The sequence below is a fragment of the Leptodactylus fuscus genome, chromosome 1 (assembly GCF_031893055.1).
Source record: "Leptodactylus fuscus isolate aLepFus1 chromosome 1, aLepFus1.hap2, whole genome shotgun sequence".
Taxonomy (NCBI): Eukaryota; Metazoa; Chordata; class Amphibia; order Anura; family Leptodactylidae; genus Leptodactylus; species Leptodactylus fuscus.
The window spans coordinates 34701409-34721793 of NC_134265.1; the positions used below are offsets into that span (position 1 = coordinate 34701409).

At 46.6% G+C, this 20385-nt stretch overlaps 1 protein-coding gene across 1 annotated transcript; it reads left to right on the forward strand.

The window, feature by feature from the left end:
• The first annotated feature begins 1977 nt into the window (after positions 1-1977).
• Positions 1978-19426, forward strand: LOC142189554 (granzyme A-like). Its single transcript, XM_075262166.1, has 5 exons — positions 1978-2041; positions 3098-3236; positions 16470-16614; positions 16702-16968; positions 19268-19426. Exons 1-5 carry the CDS (start codon positions 1987-1989, stop codon positions 19424-19426), a joined length of 765 nt encoding a protein of 254 aa, XP_075118267.1. The 5' UTR covers positions 1978-1986.
• The last annotated feature ends 959 nt before the right edge of the window (positions 19427-20385 follow it).

The following is a 20385-nucleotide window of genomic DNA, read 5'->3' on the forward strand; positions in this document are numbered from 1 at the left end:
GAAATATAAATGATATGATATAGAATACTGCCATCTAGTGTTTCTTCAGGATAAGGACTGTATTTTCCATTTTCCTTGAGATACTATACAAGTGTTTAGGGGTCAGTGGTAAGGGGTGCAGTAGGGTACAAATGCCTCTTACTATGTCATGGAAAAGCACCAAGTGGGGGCCCAGATCTTTCACAGGGGTCTGAGGCGGCAAGTTACTGTATTCCTCTTTCCTGTCACAAGGATATGACATAACATTCTGAATTCAGCTTGAGAAAGAGGAACAGTATACGCGGCACACAAATTTAGCTCCACCCACTGTTATGTTGACTCCTCCCATTCTCATCCATTTTTCTATGTGCCCCCATACAGTATAATACTCCTATAGTCACCCTAATATTATATTCCCCCACATTATAATGTTCCTCTCCAATTGCTCCACAATATGAAGTACCTCTCCTGGTGTCCCATTTTAACTAGAGGGAGACATTACATTGGGTCAGCTGGAGGGGGACATTAGACCTTGGGGATAATTGGATGGGGACATTAAACTGGGGCAGCTGGAGGAGGACATTAGTCTAGGGCAAAGAGAGGCAGACATGTCCTCCTCCAACTACCTCCAGCTACCCACACAGTTTAATGTCCTCCTCCAATTTCCCCAGTTTAATGTCCTCTTCCAATTTTCCCCTCCATCTGCCCCAGTTTAATGTCCCTCTTCATTTTCCCCAGCTTAATGTCCCCCCCTTCATCTGCCCCAGTTTAATGTCCCCCCTTATCTACCCCTAGTTTAATGCCCCCCCCCTCCATTGGCCCAAAAGTTCAACATAATAAAAACACTGATACTCACACAGGGCCGGCTCCAGGTTTTTATGGGCCCTTGGGTGACAGAGCCTCAGTGGGCCCCCTTGTGGAAGAGGCGGGGGGAGTCGGGACACTGCGTGCTGCAGCAAATTTGGCTCTGCCCACTCTTATGTTGACTCCGCCCATTCTCATTCATTTTTCATATGCTCCCACACAGTATAATCCTCCTACAGTCACCCGTAAATTATATGCCCCCCCCTCCATCTTTCCCCCAGTTTCATATATACCCTTCCTCTGCCCCCAGTTTTATGTCCCCCCATCTCTGCCCCAGTGTCATGCCGTTCCCCCCCTTCATCTGCCCCAGTGTCATGCCGTTCGCCCTCCCCCCTTCAACTGCCCCAGTGTCATGCCGTTCTCCCCCCCTCATCTGCCCCAGTGTCATGCCGTCCCCCCCTCCCTTTCATTTGCCCCCCAGTTTCATGGGCCCCCTTCATTATGTTCCACCTTAATGTTTAACACAAAAACCAAACAAACACTTACACTCACCTTCCATCGGTCCCCCGCCGCTCCTCTCTCTGCTCTCACGCCATTCACATAGTTGTAGGCGCGATGTGGCGTCATCACATCGCGCCTACACACGCCAAAGCTGGGCCGCAGCGTTAAAGCAGGAGCTGAGCTGTCACAGCTCCTGCTTTAATGGTTGCCTCTTTATTCGTGGCTGCAATGGGGTGCCAGATGGAATCCATGACCAACTTTGATCCAGCCCTGATCTTAAAAGTCCAATGGCCATGGCAATGCTCTATGCTACAGACATGGGAGCTATCTGTTCCACCATGGCTGGAGAAAAGCCAACTCTTCAGGTCTCCACAAGAGTCTCCAGGACATTCTGCTACAGTAACCTTGTGTTATATAAGTGTGTGGTCGCCGGCATAACCTACTGGTGCAAATCATCATGTGTATGGTTGTAACAAGTCTTGTACTGCCAACATAAATGTAGTTTCCTGTTCAAAACCTAAATCTAAGAGAACTTGAGGTGTCATCATGTGACAAAGAGTGTCAGAAATGAGAAGAACATGAAAGTGATTTGTTAAATAGAAGCTTTGGCTTTACTAAAACCACAACTCGGCAATTGTGCACTTACAGAAGGAATCTTTCCTCTGCCACAGTTCTCTGCAAGGTTTTCAAGGCTTCAGAACAATGTCTGCTTTCTGGAATCTGATATTTCTAGTGGTCATTCTGGAGGACCAGAATTGTGAGTACATATGACATTGACCAGCTCTCCTCCATGTTTTGTTGTCTTCTATGACCAATTATCTAATTTCTTTTAGAATTTTATCCACTACTTTTTTCTTAGTTTTGGAGTCTTTGATGGACAGACAGCTAGATAGATAAATGGATGGATGGATAGATAGATAGATAGATAGATAGATAGATAGATAGATAGATAGATAGATAGATAGAGGGATAGATAGATGGATGGATGGATGGATGGATGGATGGCGAGATAGACAGACAGACAGATAGATAGATAGATAGATAGATAGATAGATAGATAGATAGATAGATAGATAGATAGATAGATGGATAGATGGATAGACGGATAGATAGATAGATAGATAGATAGATAGATAGATAGATAGATAGATAGATAGATAGATAGATAGATAGGAGATAGATAGATAGATAGATAGAGGGATAGATAGATGGATGGATGGATGGAGAGATAGATAGACAGACAGACAGACAGACAGACAGACAGACAGATAGATAGATAGATAGATAGATAGATAGATAGATAGATAGATAGATGGATAGACGGATAGATAGATGATAGACGGATGGATAAATAGATAGATGATGGATGGATAGACGGATAGATAGATAGACAGACAGATGATGGATAGATAGATAGATAGATAGATAGATAGATAGATAGATAGACGTGGAAATCTGCAGAAATAGGAGCAGAGTTTGATGCACATTTTCATACATGAATATAGCAATTTTGGTGCAGATTTTGACGTCTTATTTTTAAATCATATTTTTGAAATCCACAAGGGAAAAAAATAAATCAATTGACACCTGAATTTAAAAAGCTGCAGGGAAAAATCCGTGCCTGACCCCCATTGAAAAGAATGGGTGAATGGGATAGTAGCGAGGAATTTATGGAGGCGGATTTTGAGACAGATTCTATAAAAAAAAATGTGCAAACATACCCTAAGGACTACTAGATATCTGCTTTTAGTTACGTCTTAGTAATACAATATGTTTCATCCTTTATTCATTTCCCTATTGTTTTTGCCTGCAGGTTTTTCTGCAGATATTATAGGAGGGAAGGAAGCGGGCTCCAGTCCGTACATGGCTTTAGTGAGAACCCCCGGGAAAACTTTTTGTGGCGGAGCATTAATAAAATCTGACTGGGTGTTAACATCTGCAGATTGTGTCACGTGAGTCACCTTACTATTCATTTTACAGTGGATCAGAAATGTCCGTGGTGCAAATGTCAACATCAACCCCATCAATATTTGGTGTGACCTTTGCCCTTTGCCTTCCATCAGTTCTTCTCAGTACTTGCTGACAGTTTTTGGTAGAACTGGGCAGGGAGGTTATCCCTGCTGCCATCTTGGAGAACTAAGTACAGATCTTCTATCAGTATAGGCTTCCCTCAAACCTACTATCCAGGGGCGTGACTAGCAAAGATGGCACCCCACAGCAAACTTTGACTTGGGCTCCCCTCCTCCCATGGCATAGTGACCACTTTCCTGGCCCCCACACAATATAATGTCCCAAAGTGTCCTCCATGCAGTATAATATTACATAGTGGCCCCTCCACACAGTATAATGTCCCATAGTGGCCCCTCCACACAGTATAATGTCCCATAGTGGCCCCTCCACACAGTATAATGTCCCATAGTGGCTCCTGCACACAATATAATATCTTATAGTGTCCCCTCCACACAGTATAATGTCCCATAGTGGCCCCTTCACACAATATAATGTCTTATAGTGTCCCCTCCACACAGTATAATGTCCCATAGTGGCCCCTCCATACAGTATAATGTCCTATAGTGGCCCCTTCACACAATATAATGTCTTATAGTGTCCCCTCCACACAGTATAATGTCTCATAGCGGCCTCTCCACACAGTATCATATTCCATAATGGCCCCTCAACACAGTAGTATCAGTTGTTCTTTGCAAATATTGCATACATTTCGGATTTAGCAGAACCCAAAATTTTGGGGTACACCATCCATGAACTGTTATTATAATTATCAGACCCCAGGGTTTAATAATTGGAGGCTCGGGGGTGTTGACAAATATAAAAACAATGGTACTAACCTCTCCAGGGCTCCAGCACAACTACTTGCTGTTTTCATCCTTCTTCAATGGCATCACAGACATGAGTTACGCTAGTATCATTATGCGTATTATCACTACACTATCACTGCTTCCTGGACTCCTCCATGCAATTTTTTTAAAAAGGAGTCTGTCACTGGGTGAACCATATTTAATCAGTAAGATAGTGAGATAGGTCAGGCACTACTAAATATAACATGTTTTTCCCCATGAGAATTTGTTCCTTCATTGCTGAGATTGTTTCACAACATGCAAGGGCAACTATGTTGCTCCAAACTGCTATGTCCTCCACTGCTCTAATATGCCACCGAGAACACAGACCAGCCAACATTTCAGCATAGCTCCCTGTCCATGTCACTCAAAGAGGCGAGGGGGAAAGGAGGGCGTATCAGAGCAATGTGGAGTGTAGCAGTTTGGAGTAACGCCGTTGTTCTCAATGCCCTGTACTGCTCTAGTACACCACCAAGATCAGGCCAGTCAACATTTTTAGCATAGCTCCCTGGCCTGTCACTCAGGGAGACGAGAGGGAAAGGAGGGTGTATCAGAGCAGTGTGGAGTGTCGACGTTTTGAGTAATGGAGTCGCCCTCAATGCTCCAGACTTTTCATTAGCAAATTGTGAAATAATTGAATATATCAGCCACGGAGACACAAATTGTCATGGGGAAAAATGATGCTATAATTACTGTGTGACTGGTTTAATATGCTTCACCCTGCAGACAGACTCCCTTTAAAGGAGCTGGAGGATCCCTTTAAGCATATTATTATTACTATCTGAAATACAAGTAATGTTATTACGGTTAATAACTCCCATACGTACAGCAGAATAGAGATAGTCTTACCCTTAGAGACACGCTCACAGATAACTGGGTTATATTCATCTGAAACATCACAACTGGTAAGTGTGAATGTTCCTGCTACAGGTGTGAAGAAAACAAGCGTCACCCACGCGGATACCAAGCTAACCTCAAAAACTCATGAGGCCCGAGAAAATATTTACACCTTGTCAACTTGTGACTGACATGTAGGTGCATAGGCCCCAGCTGCATTGGACTGCATGTCAGAAAGTTCTGAGACACAAGTAGCTTCACATTCTCTAACCCTAAGTCTTCGCTTTGGTGGCGTTCTAGAAGACGCAGTTACGATATGTTTTCTTTTTTGTTCCATTGGTCAACTTTCACCCTCTCGAATTTGAAAAAAAAGTACTATATCCTGCAATTTTCACTCTAGCCACTAAACCTAGTAATAGTGATACTTCCAGTTCTGTAAGGATTATCTTTGCAGCAGTCATCTCATATACATCGCCAACAAGACAGACAGGATGATAATAGAAGATGAAGATTGATAGATAGATAGATAGATAGATAGATAGATAGATAGATAGATAGATAGATAGGAAAAAATTCCAAAGGCTCAAAATAGTTAAAAAATAAATAAATAAATAAATAAATAAATTTTTGTATCACCAATCCGAGGTTAATTCTACCCTAGTTTCCTGCTGGTCTCTATGTCCTTGACTTAGAGATGACTGAGTACTATTCGAAACTCCCGTTTCGAATAGCACGCACCCATAGGAATGAATGCAAGCGGCCGGCACGCAGACTTTGCCAGCGTCCGGCCGCTTAACCCCCTGCGCTTAACCCACGGCACAGCAGGAAATTACCACTTAACCAATTAATGGCCACAATACTGGACCACCTCAGTCAGTGATTGGCTGGGCAGAATTTCTTGTTGAGAGGGGTTAAAAGTAAAGATGGTCAATGGATTTAGGCAGCATCGGAACGAGAGCAGAGGGGTATTGTGAGGCCTTTTGGTGAGTACTTTGATCCTGCCTTTGCTGTGGAGTGACACATTGGCCCAATTGCTTGTGTGCTGATCTGGGGAGCCATCACATAGGACATTCGGTCACCCCTACTAGTGATACGAGGACACTAACAACTCAGTAATATGTAATGGACATGCAGTGTCACGTGTGTTGTCTCTCATGGCAGGGCAGATAACTGGAATATTTTCAGCAGGATAATGCTCACCCACACATCAAGTGTTGTCCTGGAAATGTCTTCACCAGATTGCAGCACTTCCTTAGCCAGTCCGATCGCCAGATTTATCATACCACCCAACCGTCCTGACTTCCACGGGACACTCACGCTTTCCTACCCCTGTCCCGCCGTCCCGCACAGCTCCCTACATATCCCGCTATGTCCCTTTTTTTTTTTAATCAGATAATTTTTATTAACAAATTTTTCTTAACATAAAATCAAACAATCGACAAAACAACAGCAACACAATAACAATTCAAAGTAAATATGGAGACACAATCCGAAACATAAAGAGAGAGGGGGGGAAGTCCATTACAAACCTCCTTTGATTTCCATGTAAAGAGTAGCATTCAGGGGATCAAGGAAACAGAGAAAGTTGAAGTGAGAGATCTCTTCCTAATCCGAGACGGGGAGGGAAGGCCAGGTGTGTCCAACCATGCTCCCCAAATTTTTTCAAATTTAGTTTGGGCCTTTCTCTGTATATATACGCCCCTCTCCAGCCTAATAGTATTATTAACTCTAGATATCAATTCCACTAGAGAAGGAGGACTCGGGTCCAACCAATGATAAGCAATCAATTTTCTTGCCTGGTATAAAACCCTGGACAACCCTATAAAATCCGGGCTTTCCGTGTCCACACCCTCCCCCAAAAGACCTAGGAGGTGATTGCAGAAGTGCAATAGAATACACCCGGCCAAGCAAGGACAGTACCTGACTCCAGTAATTGTCTAACTCCTGACATTCCCACATCATATGCAGGAGATGTGCGGGTTCCTTACTACAGCGGGGGCATATGGCATCAGAACGGATATGCATACGGAACAGTCTCTGTGGAGTCCTATAGACTATATGCAAGAGATAAATATGAGACAGTGTCTGTGCTTCACTAGGGGACAGTGTTGGGGTTAGGGCTAACACATCTCACCAGGTTTCCTTATCCACCGCACCAACATCCCCCTCCCACCTTTCCCTAGTTTTGTTCGGGAAATCCTCCAAGTATGCCATTAATAACTGTCGGTACAGTGTAGATATCATTCCCTTAGTAATAGATCCCATAAGAGTATGTTGCAGTGCGGGGTGTAGTCCAACTGTCAGGGGGGTACGTCTAGTCTGAACATGAAAGGCATGACGAAGCTGAAGATACTGATAAAACCACACCTGGGGTATAGAAAAATCACTCTGAAGGTCCGCAAAGGTCTTAAATATCCCGTTATCTAGGATATGACTAAGGGACAGGACACCATTATCCCTCCACCCCTCGAAGCCCGTTAACACAGTAAATTCAGTCAAGCGATTATTATGCCACAGAGGAGTAAATGTAGTAAAGCCACAAGTACCTAACAGTTTCTTCCCCCTATCCCATACCTTGTATAAGAGGGCGACGTGGGGAGTCGAGAACGATCGGTTGGTAGGGGACCAGCCTCCAAAACAGCCACCGCAACAGTCCAAGGGGTATCTTGCACACATAGATGGCCCGATGCTATGTCCCTTTAATGATTTACTGATCAATCATTCCTCCGATCACTGCCTGCTCTTATAACAGATAAGAGGCTGCGGTGATCGGAGGAACGCTGGACTAAGGTTCAAGGACCTTGTGTGACATCACACGGTCACACGGTGTCCCGTGCAGTGAAGAGAGAAGAGATCCGTGTAAGGTACTGAAAAGGGAGGAGGAAGGGAGGATGTGAGATGCAGAATGGAGAGAGAGAGAGAGAGAGAGAGAGTGTGTGTGTGTCTGTCTGTCTGTGTGTGTCTGTCAGTCTGTGTGTGTTTGTCATAATACTGGGGGCAGAGATGGAGGGGGGACATGAAACTGGGGGCAGATGAAAGGGGATATGAAACTGAGGGAGAAATGGAGGGGGGAGGAGATGAAACCGGGGGCAGAGATGGAGGAGGGGACATGAAATGGAGCAGATAAAGGGGGCACTTAAACTGGGGTACAACTGGAGAGGGCATTAAACCGTGGGAGGAGCTGGAGGGGGACCTGTCTGCCTCTAGTTGCCCCCAGTGTAAGGGGGGGGGGAAGGAGGGGAAAGGCACGGCAGCCGACTGGCTACCGGGGCTCTTGCAGGAACTTTTAGGATACAGCGGTTCCACGGACAGGCACAAACACACCAGACACGAAGTAAGAAATATAAATTTTACTCTATACCCTTTTTGGGGGAACTCCAGGCTAACAGGCCTGATGAAATCAATAATTACAAGACACTCAGCCGAGGGCCGAGACCCCTGAGTGACACTGCACCGTGACGTAATATGTCAGAACTAGAGAACTATGCCTTTAACTAGCGGCTACCTATATAAAGCAGCTGCAATTTACCTGTTAATACCAAGCTAACAAAACAATGTAAGTATGCAGAGGAAGATCACCTGCGGTGTCACACTGGGGTTAACAATATCACAGTTTACTATTTAACTTACCCACTCCACAATATCCACATTTCAACACACTACCCCAACCCTGCAGGGAGGACTTCAGCAACCGGTTTTGTTTAATCAGGAGTTGGTGCTTAGCTGCACAAGTCTTAGTGAAACAAATAACTCCTCTTACGACGTGCTTCTGGTACTATAATCCAGGATATAGTGTCTCTTTTGAATAGCAGGACAGCACGTGCTGTATCTCCGTTTAGATAGAACTCGCTTTAAAGCAAAATGGCCGGAATCAGTCTATTCTAGGTCTTTGGCGCCAAAAACTATTTACTGAGTGTATACACTATTCACCCTGATGAAAGGTGAATCGGAGCTCCGCTTACCCGGGTTAGCAAGGGGGCGAACAGTCAGATGGATTTTCCGAAGGAAACAGGAATTTCCTTGCCTCCAGACAACTGGAACACGGTGTCACAAGGGCTGGTCCTTCTTTTCATCCGCTCCGCGGCGTCTGTACCGCAACCGTCTCCAACTATCCTGACATGGGAACCAGCAACCGGTCCAGGCTTCTCCAGAGCTGGCCCTGGCCTGAAACATGCGTTGCACGGCAGCAAAATGGCGATGGATTGTCCCTCAGATCTCTCACTGCTCAAACAGCCAGCTTCTTCTCCCACACTACTACAGTCCACTTCCTCCACTCGTCACTTCCTGATTCTTCCTTTACCTAATACAGCGGCATCTTGTGGCCAAAAAGAATTACTACAATAGAATTTTCCATTACAGAAATATCTCCTTTTACCACTGCTATTATCACATCACACACTTGTCAGTGGGAAGGGTTCTAAGACTGTGATAGCATTAGTCACCCCATGACACACCACCCCACTAGAGGTCGGCGTCCTCGACAGACCTCCCCAGACAAACTCATCCTGGGCGTATCGCTGTGGGGGAACCCCAGCATTAGACCTTGGCGTTCTGCGTAAAGTCGGGGCGTCAGTCACTTCGTTCCCACAGGTCGGCTCAGGTTCCTGTACAGGAGCAGTCATCAGTGTCGTCCCCTCCCGTGGAGGTAAAATCACCACGGCTGGAACCGTTTCAGACATGGGAACTGGTACATCCCACCACTCATCGGGATCAATCTGTGCAGCAGGTGTGAAGGTTGGGGCTGTTGGATTCAACCGAGGCACCTCAGTCTCTGTTGTGGGAGTCTCTGAATTACAAGGTCTGAGCATATTACGGTGAAGAGTCCGGGTAACTCCTTCACCCCTTTCAGGTTCTATCTCATACACTGGTCCGTCAGGGATGACCCTTCGTTTTACTCGATATGCCATTGCCTCCCACCGATCATCCAACTTTCCCGAGGGTCTCTTGGCCCTTACTAACACCCTGTCCCCAGGTTGGAAGGGTTCATGTTGAACCGGGGTCTTGTCTGGGTGACTGGACAGTCGGGTTTTGTCAATCACCAACCGGTGTATGGTCTGCAATTTTCGACGGTGTAGCTCTACCCAGTCATCGGGCGAGCGAGCGCCCTCTCTCTCAGGATTTGTCAAGTTCAGTTCTTCAATCTCCCGTCCGGGACGTCCAAACAGCATCAGGTATGGCGTGTAGCCGGTGGTACTATGGACCCGATTATTATAGGCCCAGAGCAACTCAACTAAGCTCTCTGGCCACCGAGCTTTTTGATCTTTCTCCAACGTTCGCAACATCTGGAGGAGGGTGCGATTGAATCGCTCACAGGCCCCATTCCCCTCTGGGTGGTAAGGGGTCGTCCGGGATCTGTGGATACCATACACCCGATACAACTCCGACATGAGCCGCCCCTGAAAACATGCCCCCTGATCTGAGTGAATACGAGTGGGGCACCCATACACTTGGATGAACTGCTTACACACAGCCCTGGCAGCAGATTCGGCAGTCTGATCTTTTGTAGCTACTGCTACTGCAAACTTGGTAAAGTGATCGGTCATTACCAAACAGTACTGATGTCCGCTGTTGGAGTGTCCTATCAGGACATAATCAATCATCAGCACCTCCAACGGCGCAGTGGTCCTAATCGTCTGAGTGGGGGCCCTTTGTTCTGGGGGTTTAGCGAGCTCACAGGCCCTGCAGGCTTGGCACACGTCCTGCACTGTCTGCTCAAGGCCAGGACAATAGACAAATCGCTGGAGCCACTTGAACGTTTTATCAGGACCAAAGTGGGCCCCTCTCACATGAGCCTCACGGGCAACTTCCCTGGCACTGGTACTTGGTATCACTAGTTGCCATCTCACCTCCAACTCAGTCTCTAAATATACTTTACGGTACAGTAACCCATTTTCACACTTCAGTCTATCCCACTGTTGCATTACTCTTGCCCCCATAGGTGGCAAGCGTTTGCGCTCCATCGGGGTAGGCCACTCCTTTGCCATTACCCACTGCTTGATCTTTCTTAGGGTCACGTCATCATTCTGAGCATATACCCAATCTCCATGGGTTTTCCCAAGCAACACTGGCCGGTCTGTCACCACCCCACTGGTCCGTGCCAGTATCACAAACAAGGGTATTCTACCCAAGTGGGGAACCTCTGAGTCTTCCAACTCTCCATCCTTATCTCGTCCGGAGTCATCCGGCGTCACCCGAGACAGAGCATCCGCATTTGCATTTTCTCTACCGGATCGATACTTGATCTTGTACTTGTACCTGGACAACCTGGCCATCCATCGTTGCTCCAAAGCACCCAACTTTGCATTGTCTAGGTGCGACAAGGGATTGTTGTTCCGCTCCTGTCAAGTATTCTGAGAATTTCTCCGTCATGGCCCACACTAGGGCCAGTAGTTCCAGCTTGAATGAACTATAGTTGTCAAAGTTCCTCTCTGTCTCCCTCAGGGACCGGCTTCCGTAGGCTATGACTCTCTCACAGCCATCTTGTTCTTGGGCGAGCACCGCACCTAGGCCATGGAGACTCCCATCTGTGTATAACATGAAGGGCTTGTCAAACTGCGCATAGGCGAGTATTGGTGCACTCGTCAGGGCTTCCTTCAACTCCTCGAACGCCTGTTGTTGTTTCTCTCCCCATGGAATGGGCTGGTTCTTTGGCCCCCGGGAGGTCCCCCTCAGCAATTCGTTCAGCGGTCCTGCCTTCTTTGAAAAATTTCTTATGAAGCGCCGGTAATATCCAGCTAGGCCCAAGAATGCGCGAAGTTCCCTGAGGGTTCTTGGGACAGGCCAGCGTTGTACCGCTTCCACCTTGCTGCTTGCCGGTTGCACCCCCTCAGCAGAGACAATGTGCCCCAGATACTCAATCTGTGTCTGGAACAGCTGGCATTTCTTGGGCTTGACCTTGAGCCCATGCTCCATCAGGCGCTTCAGAACTTGTCTCAGCCTCTGAAGATGTTGTTCGAAGGACGATCCGAAGACCACAATATCGTCCAGATAGATGAGCACTGACTCAAAGTTTAGGTCACCAAGACAATACTCCATGAGTCTTTGGAACGTGCCGGGGGCATTGGACAATCCAAAGGGCATCCTTCTGAACTCATACAAGCCCATCGGCAAGATGAACGCCGTTTTCTGTCTGTCTTCTGCTGCCATTGGCACTTGCCAGTATCCACTCGCCAGGTCTAGGGATGAGAAGTATCTCGCCTTTCCCAATGCGGATAAGGATTCCTCGATCCGCGGCAAGGGATAAGAGTCTCTCACTGTCTGTGCGTTCAGCTTCCGGTAGTCAACACAGAAGCGTAGGGTGCCGTCTTTTTTTCGGACCAGCACCACCGGGGCAGCCCACGGACTCTGACTTGGTTGTACCACGCCATTATCCAACATTTGATGTAACATCTCCTTCACTTCTTGGTACATGTTTGGTGGGATCTGTCGATACCTTTCACGGATTGGGGCCGTGTTCCCGGTCGGTATTCGGTGCTCGATAGCAGACGTACAGCCAAAGTCTTCGTCATGCCTAGAAAATGCAGCTTGGAACTCCCATAGGGTCTCTTCCACTAGCCGTACTTGGTCTGGACTCAAAGAGGGCCGGTTTATTCCCATCATTTCCAGGATCTTCCTCCCATTCCACTCGGGCGTGGGTTTTTCAGGTTGATCCATCTGTACCGCCAAGGTCCAAATGTCCCCTCTCTCTTCCCTAAGAGTAAAGGGTCTTCTCCGGGCTGTCTCACCCTGATGTAGGAAGACTCTGGCGACCTTGACTCTCCTTGGTAGGGTCACTTCGTGATCCTGTAGATTCACGCACCGCACCGGCACTCGCCCGTTTCGGACTGTGGCCACCACTCGCCCAAACATCACACCAGTTATCTCTTCACACCGCTCTACCGGTTCCAGCTCGACATCCAATCCGTCCACATTCAGATTGGTCCCCACGGGCAACATCAACGTCCGTTCCTGCCGGGGAGGTATTTTTACGGGCGCACCATTCGGGGTATACACCGCCCCCAGCCGGCGGTTTTCAGGGAGTCCCTTCTGGATTCGGCAAGTCTGGACAATTTGCCGGAAAACTTGCTGTGTTGGCCTATGTACGGAAGTCCGCTTCCAGTACTCCGGTCCTTTCTTGGTGAAAAGCACGTGGTTCAGGTCTCGCAACACATTCATGCCTAGAATCACTGGGACCTCCGGCAAGTAGGTAGACTTGACAAGGATAACTCCCTTGACTCCTAATTCTTGGCCACAGGCCCGAAGCCGCATCCAGACTACCCCATGTACAGGGATAGTTCCATTATCTGCCGCTCTCAGTCAGATAACCATTCCGGTGTTTGGTCGCATAAGGTGGCCATGATGCCGTTCAAAATAGTCTAAGGGCATTGTTGTCACTTCAGAACCCGTATCCACTAGGCAGGGGACCTTCTTTCCCTCAAAACTCACTTCCAGCACGGGGCTTTTTGCGATCAAATCATGTGGGCTTTTTGGAGGACTTGGGCCCCCTGATACCCCCGCAGTGCGCCCTCTTACCGTGGAGGTCTCCCGTTTAACGGCGGTGAGTTGCTGGGCCTGGCCCTTCTCGGTCCTGGGCAGTTCCTTGAGATATGCCCGAACTCTTGACATTGCCAACATTGGACATTGCTATAGTCCCACTCCCGAGGTGGTGGCCTTTGTCGCAATTGGGGGTCGGGAGGAGAGCGATACCACGGCCGTGATGGAGATGGCCTTCCCTGTGGTTCCTCTGTTTGCCACATGGGGGGTCTTGCTGAGCATTGACATGGGGGCCCGTCTGAGGGGGTTGGTAACGGGTTCCCAGCAGCAGGAGTCTGTACCCTACTCTGCACCTGGCTCAATTGTTGGGTTAGCGCATCTATAGTACGCTGCATTTTTCTCATCTGGGCCTGTGCCTCACCCCCTACAACATTGATCATCACCCTTCCAGCTCTCTGCATGGCGACCTGACCCACCTCTGGCTCCTCCATTTGAGTCCTGGCGATGGTCTCCTCCAGAATCTGGACAAAGGTCAGGGTCTTATCCGCCAGCACGCGGTTCTGTAGTTCCCGCCTCACCGTACTCAAACATAATCCCCGAATAAAATAGTCCCTCAACAGCTCGTCATCTTCCTCAGGGGCACGCTGGGCGTGGGATTCGGCCCTCCGGACATCAGCTAACAACCCCTGTAGTTCATTAGCATACTCAGGGACGGTCTCCCCCTCCCCCTGTCTCCGATTAACAAACCGGGCAAGTAAATCGACTGACGGGGCACGGTTCCCGTAAACCTTCTCCAACCTGTTTATTATGTCTGTCACCGTACTCCTCTGGGATTCTGCCAGTAATGTGATTGTCCATCGGGCATTCCCTTCCAGAGCATTTATCGCTACCTCCGGTTGGAGTTCGGGGGCTAGATTACACAGTTTAATCGCACTCCTCAGTCGTTCAGTCCAATCGGTCAGCAACATCATATGTCCGTCAAATTTAGTCAGTTGGTTTAAGATGGCACCTGCTGGTAAACACCTGACTGGGGCTGTCGGTGCAAGGGTAGGTACAACAGGCGGGAGGACAGCACCCGCAGCCACCCCGCCATTAGGCACGCGGTTCGCGTCCACCAAAGGCGCGTCCCCTGAAGCGTTGTCCATGTCCATGGTGGCACCGTATCCTGCCGACTACGCCAAAAATGTAAGGGGGGGGAAGGAGGGGAAAGGCACGGCAGCCGACTGGCTACCGGGGCTCTTGCAGGAACTTTTAGGATACAGCGGTTCCACGGACAGGCACAAACACACCAGACACGAAGTAAGAAATATAAATTTTACTCTATACCCTTTTTGGGGGAACTCCAGGCTAACAGGCCTGATGAAATCAATAATTACAAGACACTCAGCCGAGGGCCGAGACCCCTGAGTGACACTGCACCGTGACGTAATATGTCAGAACTAGAGAACTATGCCTTTAACTAGCGGCTACCTATGTAAAGCAGCTGCAATTTACCTGTTAATACCAAGCTAACAAAACAATGTAAGTATGCAGAGGAAGATCACCTGCGGTGTCACACTGGGGTTAACAATATCACAGTTTACTATTTAACTTACCCACTCCACAATATCCACATTTCAACACACTACCCCAACCCTGCAGGGAGGACTTCAGCAACCGGTTTTGTTTAATCAGGAGTTGGTGCTTAGCTGCACAAGTCTTAGTGAAACAAATAACTCCTCTTACGACGTGCTTCTGGTACTATAATCCAGGATATAGTGTCTCTTTTGAATAGCAGGACAGCACGTGCTGTATCTCCGTTTAGATAGAACTCGCTTTAAAGCAAAATGGCCGGAATCAGTCTATTCTAGGTCTTTGGCGCCAAAAACTATTTACTGAGTGTATACACTATTCACCCTGATGAAAGGTGAATCGGAGCTCCGCTTACCCGGGTTAGCAAGGGGGCGAACAGTCAGATGGATTTTCCGAAGGAAACAGGAATTTCCTTGCCTCCAGACAACTGGAACACGGTGTCACAAGGGCTGGTCCTTCTTTTCATCCGCTCCGCGGCGTCTGTACCGCAACCGTCTCCAACTATCCTGACATGGGAACCAGCAACCGGTCCAGGCTTCTCCAGAGCTGGCCCTGGCCTGAAACATGCGTTGCACGGCAGCAAAATGGCGATGGATTGTCCCTCAGATCTCTCACTGCTCAAACAGCCAGCTTCTTCTCCCACACTACTACAGTCCACTTCCTCCACTCGTCACTTCCTGATTCTTCCTTTACCTAATACAGCGGCATCTTGTGGCCAAAAAGAATTACTACAATAGAATTTTCCATTACAGAAATATCTCCTTTTACCACTGCTATTATCACATCACACACTTGTCAGTGGGAAGGGTTCTAAGACTGTGATAGCATTAGTCACCCCGTGACACCAGTTTAATGTCACCCTCCAGCTAACCCTACGGTTTAATGTCTGCTTCTAGTTGCCCACCGTTTAATGTCCACTTCATCTGCCATTTATTTATTGTCCTCTCCAACTACCCCCATTGCTAATGTCACCCTCCAACTGATCCAGTTTCATGTTTAAACTGCGGCACCAGGAGAGGGACTTAATACTGTGGGGCAGTTGGAAGGGGGACGTTACAATGTGGAGACATATAATGTACGGGTGCCTGTGGGAGGATTATACTGTGTCGGGGGACATGAAAAAAATGAATGAGAATGGGCGGAGTCAACATAAAAGTGGCCGCGGCTAAATTTGCTGTGGCGCGCGATGTGGTGCCTAATAGGGTACTAGGTACTATAGCCTCCACCCAATTGTACAGTTTTCCCCAATAAATTCCTCCTTTGGCTATAATATAGTGATGACTTAAAGTCCATTCCAACTCCATCTCGGTGCGGTATTTTTTCATCATTGAGTGTACATTCCCTATGAAGTGCTGGACATTAACGATATAAGAGTATTCGCTTGTAAACCTCTTGGTTAATCCTCTCCTTTGGATAAACTGTAATAACATTTCCATCACTTCTATGTAGAGATAAAACAACCACTGTGGATCTTGGGGTTCATTCTATCAAGAATACTAAAAATGACCGAAGACAACAATTCAAAATTACTAAAACAATCACTCACGAGAAATACGATAAGGAAAAACACACCAATAACCTCCAGCTTTTGAAGGTATCTCTGCTGTATAATGTATCCGTCCATAAGTCTATATTCTCCATTGTGTAAGTGACCAGGAAAACCCTCTGTGTATGAATTTAGTTGTCAGGTAAAGCGAATATTAACAAGGTCGTCAACATTGTCCGTTTTCCTGAGAAATTTGACAAAGTGAAGCCCGGCAGTGTCTGCACCATCGCAGGATGGGGCAGGACCAGTAACAAGAAACCCAACTTTTCTGACAAGCTGATGGAGGCTAGAGTGACCATCATAGACTGGAAGACATGTGCCGCCCAGTGGAAGTCAAGCACGAAGATTACTAAGGACATGATGTGTACCAGGGATAAAGACGCAGTGAGAGGTTTCTGTAATGTAAGTGGCAAAAATTCATGTAAATTTCAGTGTTGATGCTATCCTTCCTAAAATTTTAAGTCACCGCTTCACCAAAACGTCCAGGTGTAGCACTATAGGGGGATGAAGTCATCAATAGGAGTCCTCAAATAGACATCAGACTCCAGCAACACCCTAGATGGTCTTGGTCTTAAATGAAGTGCCCCTAAATTATTTTTTTTTGTTTGGACTCTTTCTTCAAGGGATACATTTTATACTCAAAATGTAGAATTCTAGCTAAAAGTGAGCGTGCTATGAATCAAGTTTTTTACGTGTTTTAGCCATGGGGGGTGGAGCCTTAGCGGAAACAGATGTGGCTTGAGGTGTGGAAAATTTTTGAAAGAAAAATTGGTTGAAAATATAAGAAGCAGAGCATGCATGGTCTAATAAATTCCTATTAACAGTGTTTTTGAGGCAACATCTTCTTAAAGAGACCTTTCACCAACTTTACCAACTCCAGTTCTTAATATCTGTTAACATTTCTCCTGATTCTATAGCAGTTGGAATTTTTCTTTTAGCCCCCGCCATTCCCAAACAATAGATGCAGGTAGTTTTTGTGCCTGATAGGCTACTTAGGCTCTCAGGTGGGCGGTGTCAGGCAGGAGCCGGAAAGGGGTGTGATTCTACACTCACCGGCCACTTTATTAGGTACACCATGCTAGTAACGGGTTGGACCCCCTTTTGCCTTCAGAACTGCCTCAATTCTTCGTGGCATAGATTCAACAAGGTGCTGGAAGCATTCCTCAGAGATTTTGGTCCATATTGACATGATGGCATCACACAGTTGCCGCAGATTTGTCGGCTGCACATCCATGATGCGAATCTCCCGTTCCACCACATCCCAAAGATGCTCTATTGGATTGAGATCTGGTGACTGTGGAGGCCATTGGAGTACAGTGAACTCATTGTCATGTTCAAGAAACCAGTCTGAGATGATTCCAGCTTTATGACATGACATTGCATTATCTTGCTGAAAGTAGCCATCAGATGTTGGGTACATTGTGGTCATAAAGGGATGGACATGGTCAGCAACAATACTCAGGTAGGCTTTGGCGTTGCAACGATGCTCAATTGGTACCAAGGGGCCCAAAGAGTGCCAAGAAAATATTCCCCACACCATGACACCACCACCACCAGCCTGAACCGTTGATACAAGGCAGGATGGATCCATGCTTTCATGTTGTTGACGCCAAATTCTGACCCTACCATCCGAATGTCGCAGCAGAAATCGAGACTCATCAGACCAGGCAACGTTTTTCCAATCTTCAATTGTCCAATTTTGATGAGCTTGTGCAAATTGTAGCCTCAGTTTCCTGTTCTTAGCTGAAAGGAGTGGCACCCGGTGTGGTCTTCTGCTGCTGTAGCCCATCTGCCTCAAAGTTCGACGTACTGTGCGTTCAGAGATGCTCTTCTGGCTACCTTGGTTGTAACGGGTGGCTATTTGAGTCACTGTTGCCCTTCTATCAGCTCGAACCAGTCTGGCCATTCTCCTCTGACCTCTGGCATCAACAACGCATTTCCGCCCACAGAACTGCCGCTCACTGGATGTTTTTTCTTTTTCGGACCATTCTCTGTAAACCCTAGAGATGGTTGTGCGTGAAAATCCCAGTAGATCAGCAGTTTCTGAAATACTCAGACCAGCCCTTCTGGCACCAACAACCATGCCACGTTCAAAGGCACTCACATCACCTTTCTTCCCCATACTGATGCTCGGTTTGAACTGCAGGAGATTGTCTTGACCATGTCTACATGCCTAAATGCACTGAGTTGCCGCCATGTGATTGGCTGATTAGAAATTAAGTGTTAACGAGCAGTTGGACAGGTGTACCTAATAAAGTGGCCGGTGAGTGTAAGCTCCAATCAGAGGAAGACAGTGACAGGGCTAAGAATCACACCCCTTGTCTGCTTTTGTCTAACACTGCCCTTCTGACAGTACAGAACCTAAATAGCATGTCAGACACCAAAACTAACAGCATTAATTGCTCAGGAATAGTGGGGGCTAGAGAAAAAAAATCCAACTTTGCCAGAATCAGTGGAGCAGAAGCTATTAGATAATGGAAAGAGCTGGACATGTTAGAGGTAGTGAAAGGTCCTCTTTAAGAGGACATAGTACCCCCTTTGACCTACAGTATCACTAAAGAGTCAGCAGATCATATCCAAAAACAGAACGCAGACATAAATTTAAATAAAAAAAAAACAGATTTTATTTTTTTTTTTACAATATTTAAGAGAAGTTTCCAGAGATAGGAGAGTTTAATAAATCTGAGTCTCTACATTGCAGGGTGATATCGGAGGACCATTAATTTGCGGGGGCTTCCTAAAAGGTGTCATTTCTTTTGGACCCATGTTGTGCGGGACCTCAAGTGGCAGTGATGTCTACACCCGTCTTACTAAAGACTACGTGAAATGGATTAATAAGAAGACCAAGGGGATGCAATAAGTTTTTTTTCCCCTATTCACATGAAAATGTATTCCTATATATATTTTTTTTTCTGTTTGAGTAAAACCACTAGAAACACAAATGATCGTGGGAATTGTGATCCCATGTAGCCCCATTTCAGGTGGTGGTTGAGCATGGATCCTGCTCGGTAACTTTATGAGACTGTCATAGATAGCAGAGTGCTATATATGATTATATTCAGCCTATAGAGTCAATGGCTTCTACGTTCAAATGGAGGTGGGAGTCCAGGTGGTTGTACCCCATTATTCAGACCTGGGGGACCCTTTATAACTGTCTTAGATAATTCTATCCCCATCACCTTTTGGGTTACTTTTTCATTTTTACAAATATTAGGATGAAGCTTTTGCAATCTAAATGTAATTAAAAAAAAGAAAAAAAATCAATGTGTTCATAAATTTTTAGAAATTTTAACTGTCTGTGTTGTCGATTCCCATAAGAAATAGACCCTACTGGCAAGTGACTGGTTCTAAATGGGCTTCTTTTCTGCCATACTGACCCCTGGTACTTTGATGGGCAAGTCTGACGTGAAAACTTCATATAACATAGGCGGCCAGTTAACATCTTAAGATTCCCAGACATGTAAATTGCCCCGGTCTTACCACTCACACCAACCTTGCTGTCTGTCTCAAGTGTATACTTTGAGCGCCTAGGCCTAGACAATTTTACAAAATGATGCCATAATTTTATTAAGAGCCCAAATGTACCAGACAATGAGTATATATAATATATTTATCTATTCGATGAACTTGTACTGCTTAACTAGGTCTGAGCAGCCATGCAAATTTTGGGATTTGTTTCTTTACCAATCTCAACACTGGAGAATTTTTGGGTAGAAATAACTTCGAATTGATGCCAATATAACATGGATGATATACGATAACTTGGATCACCACTTCATCACCTTTCAGTTTTGTCCTGTCCTGTATGATTTAGTCCTG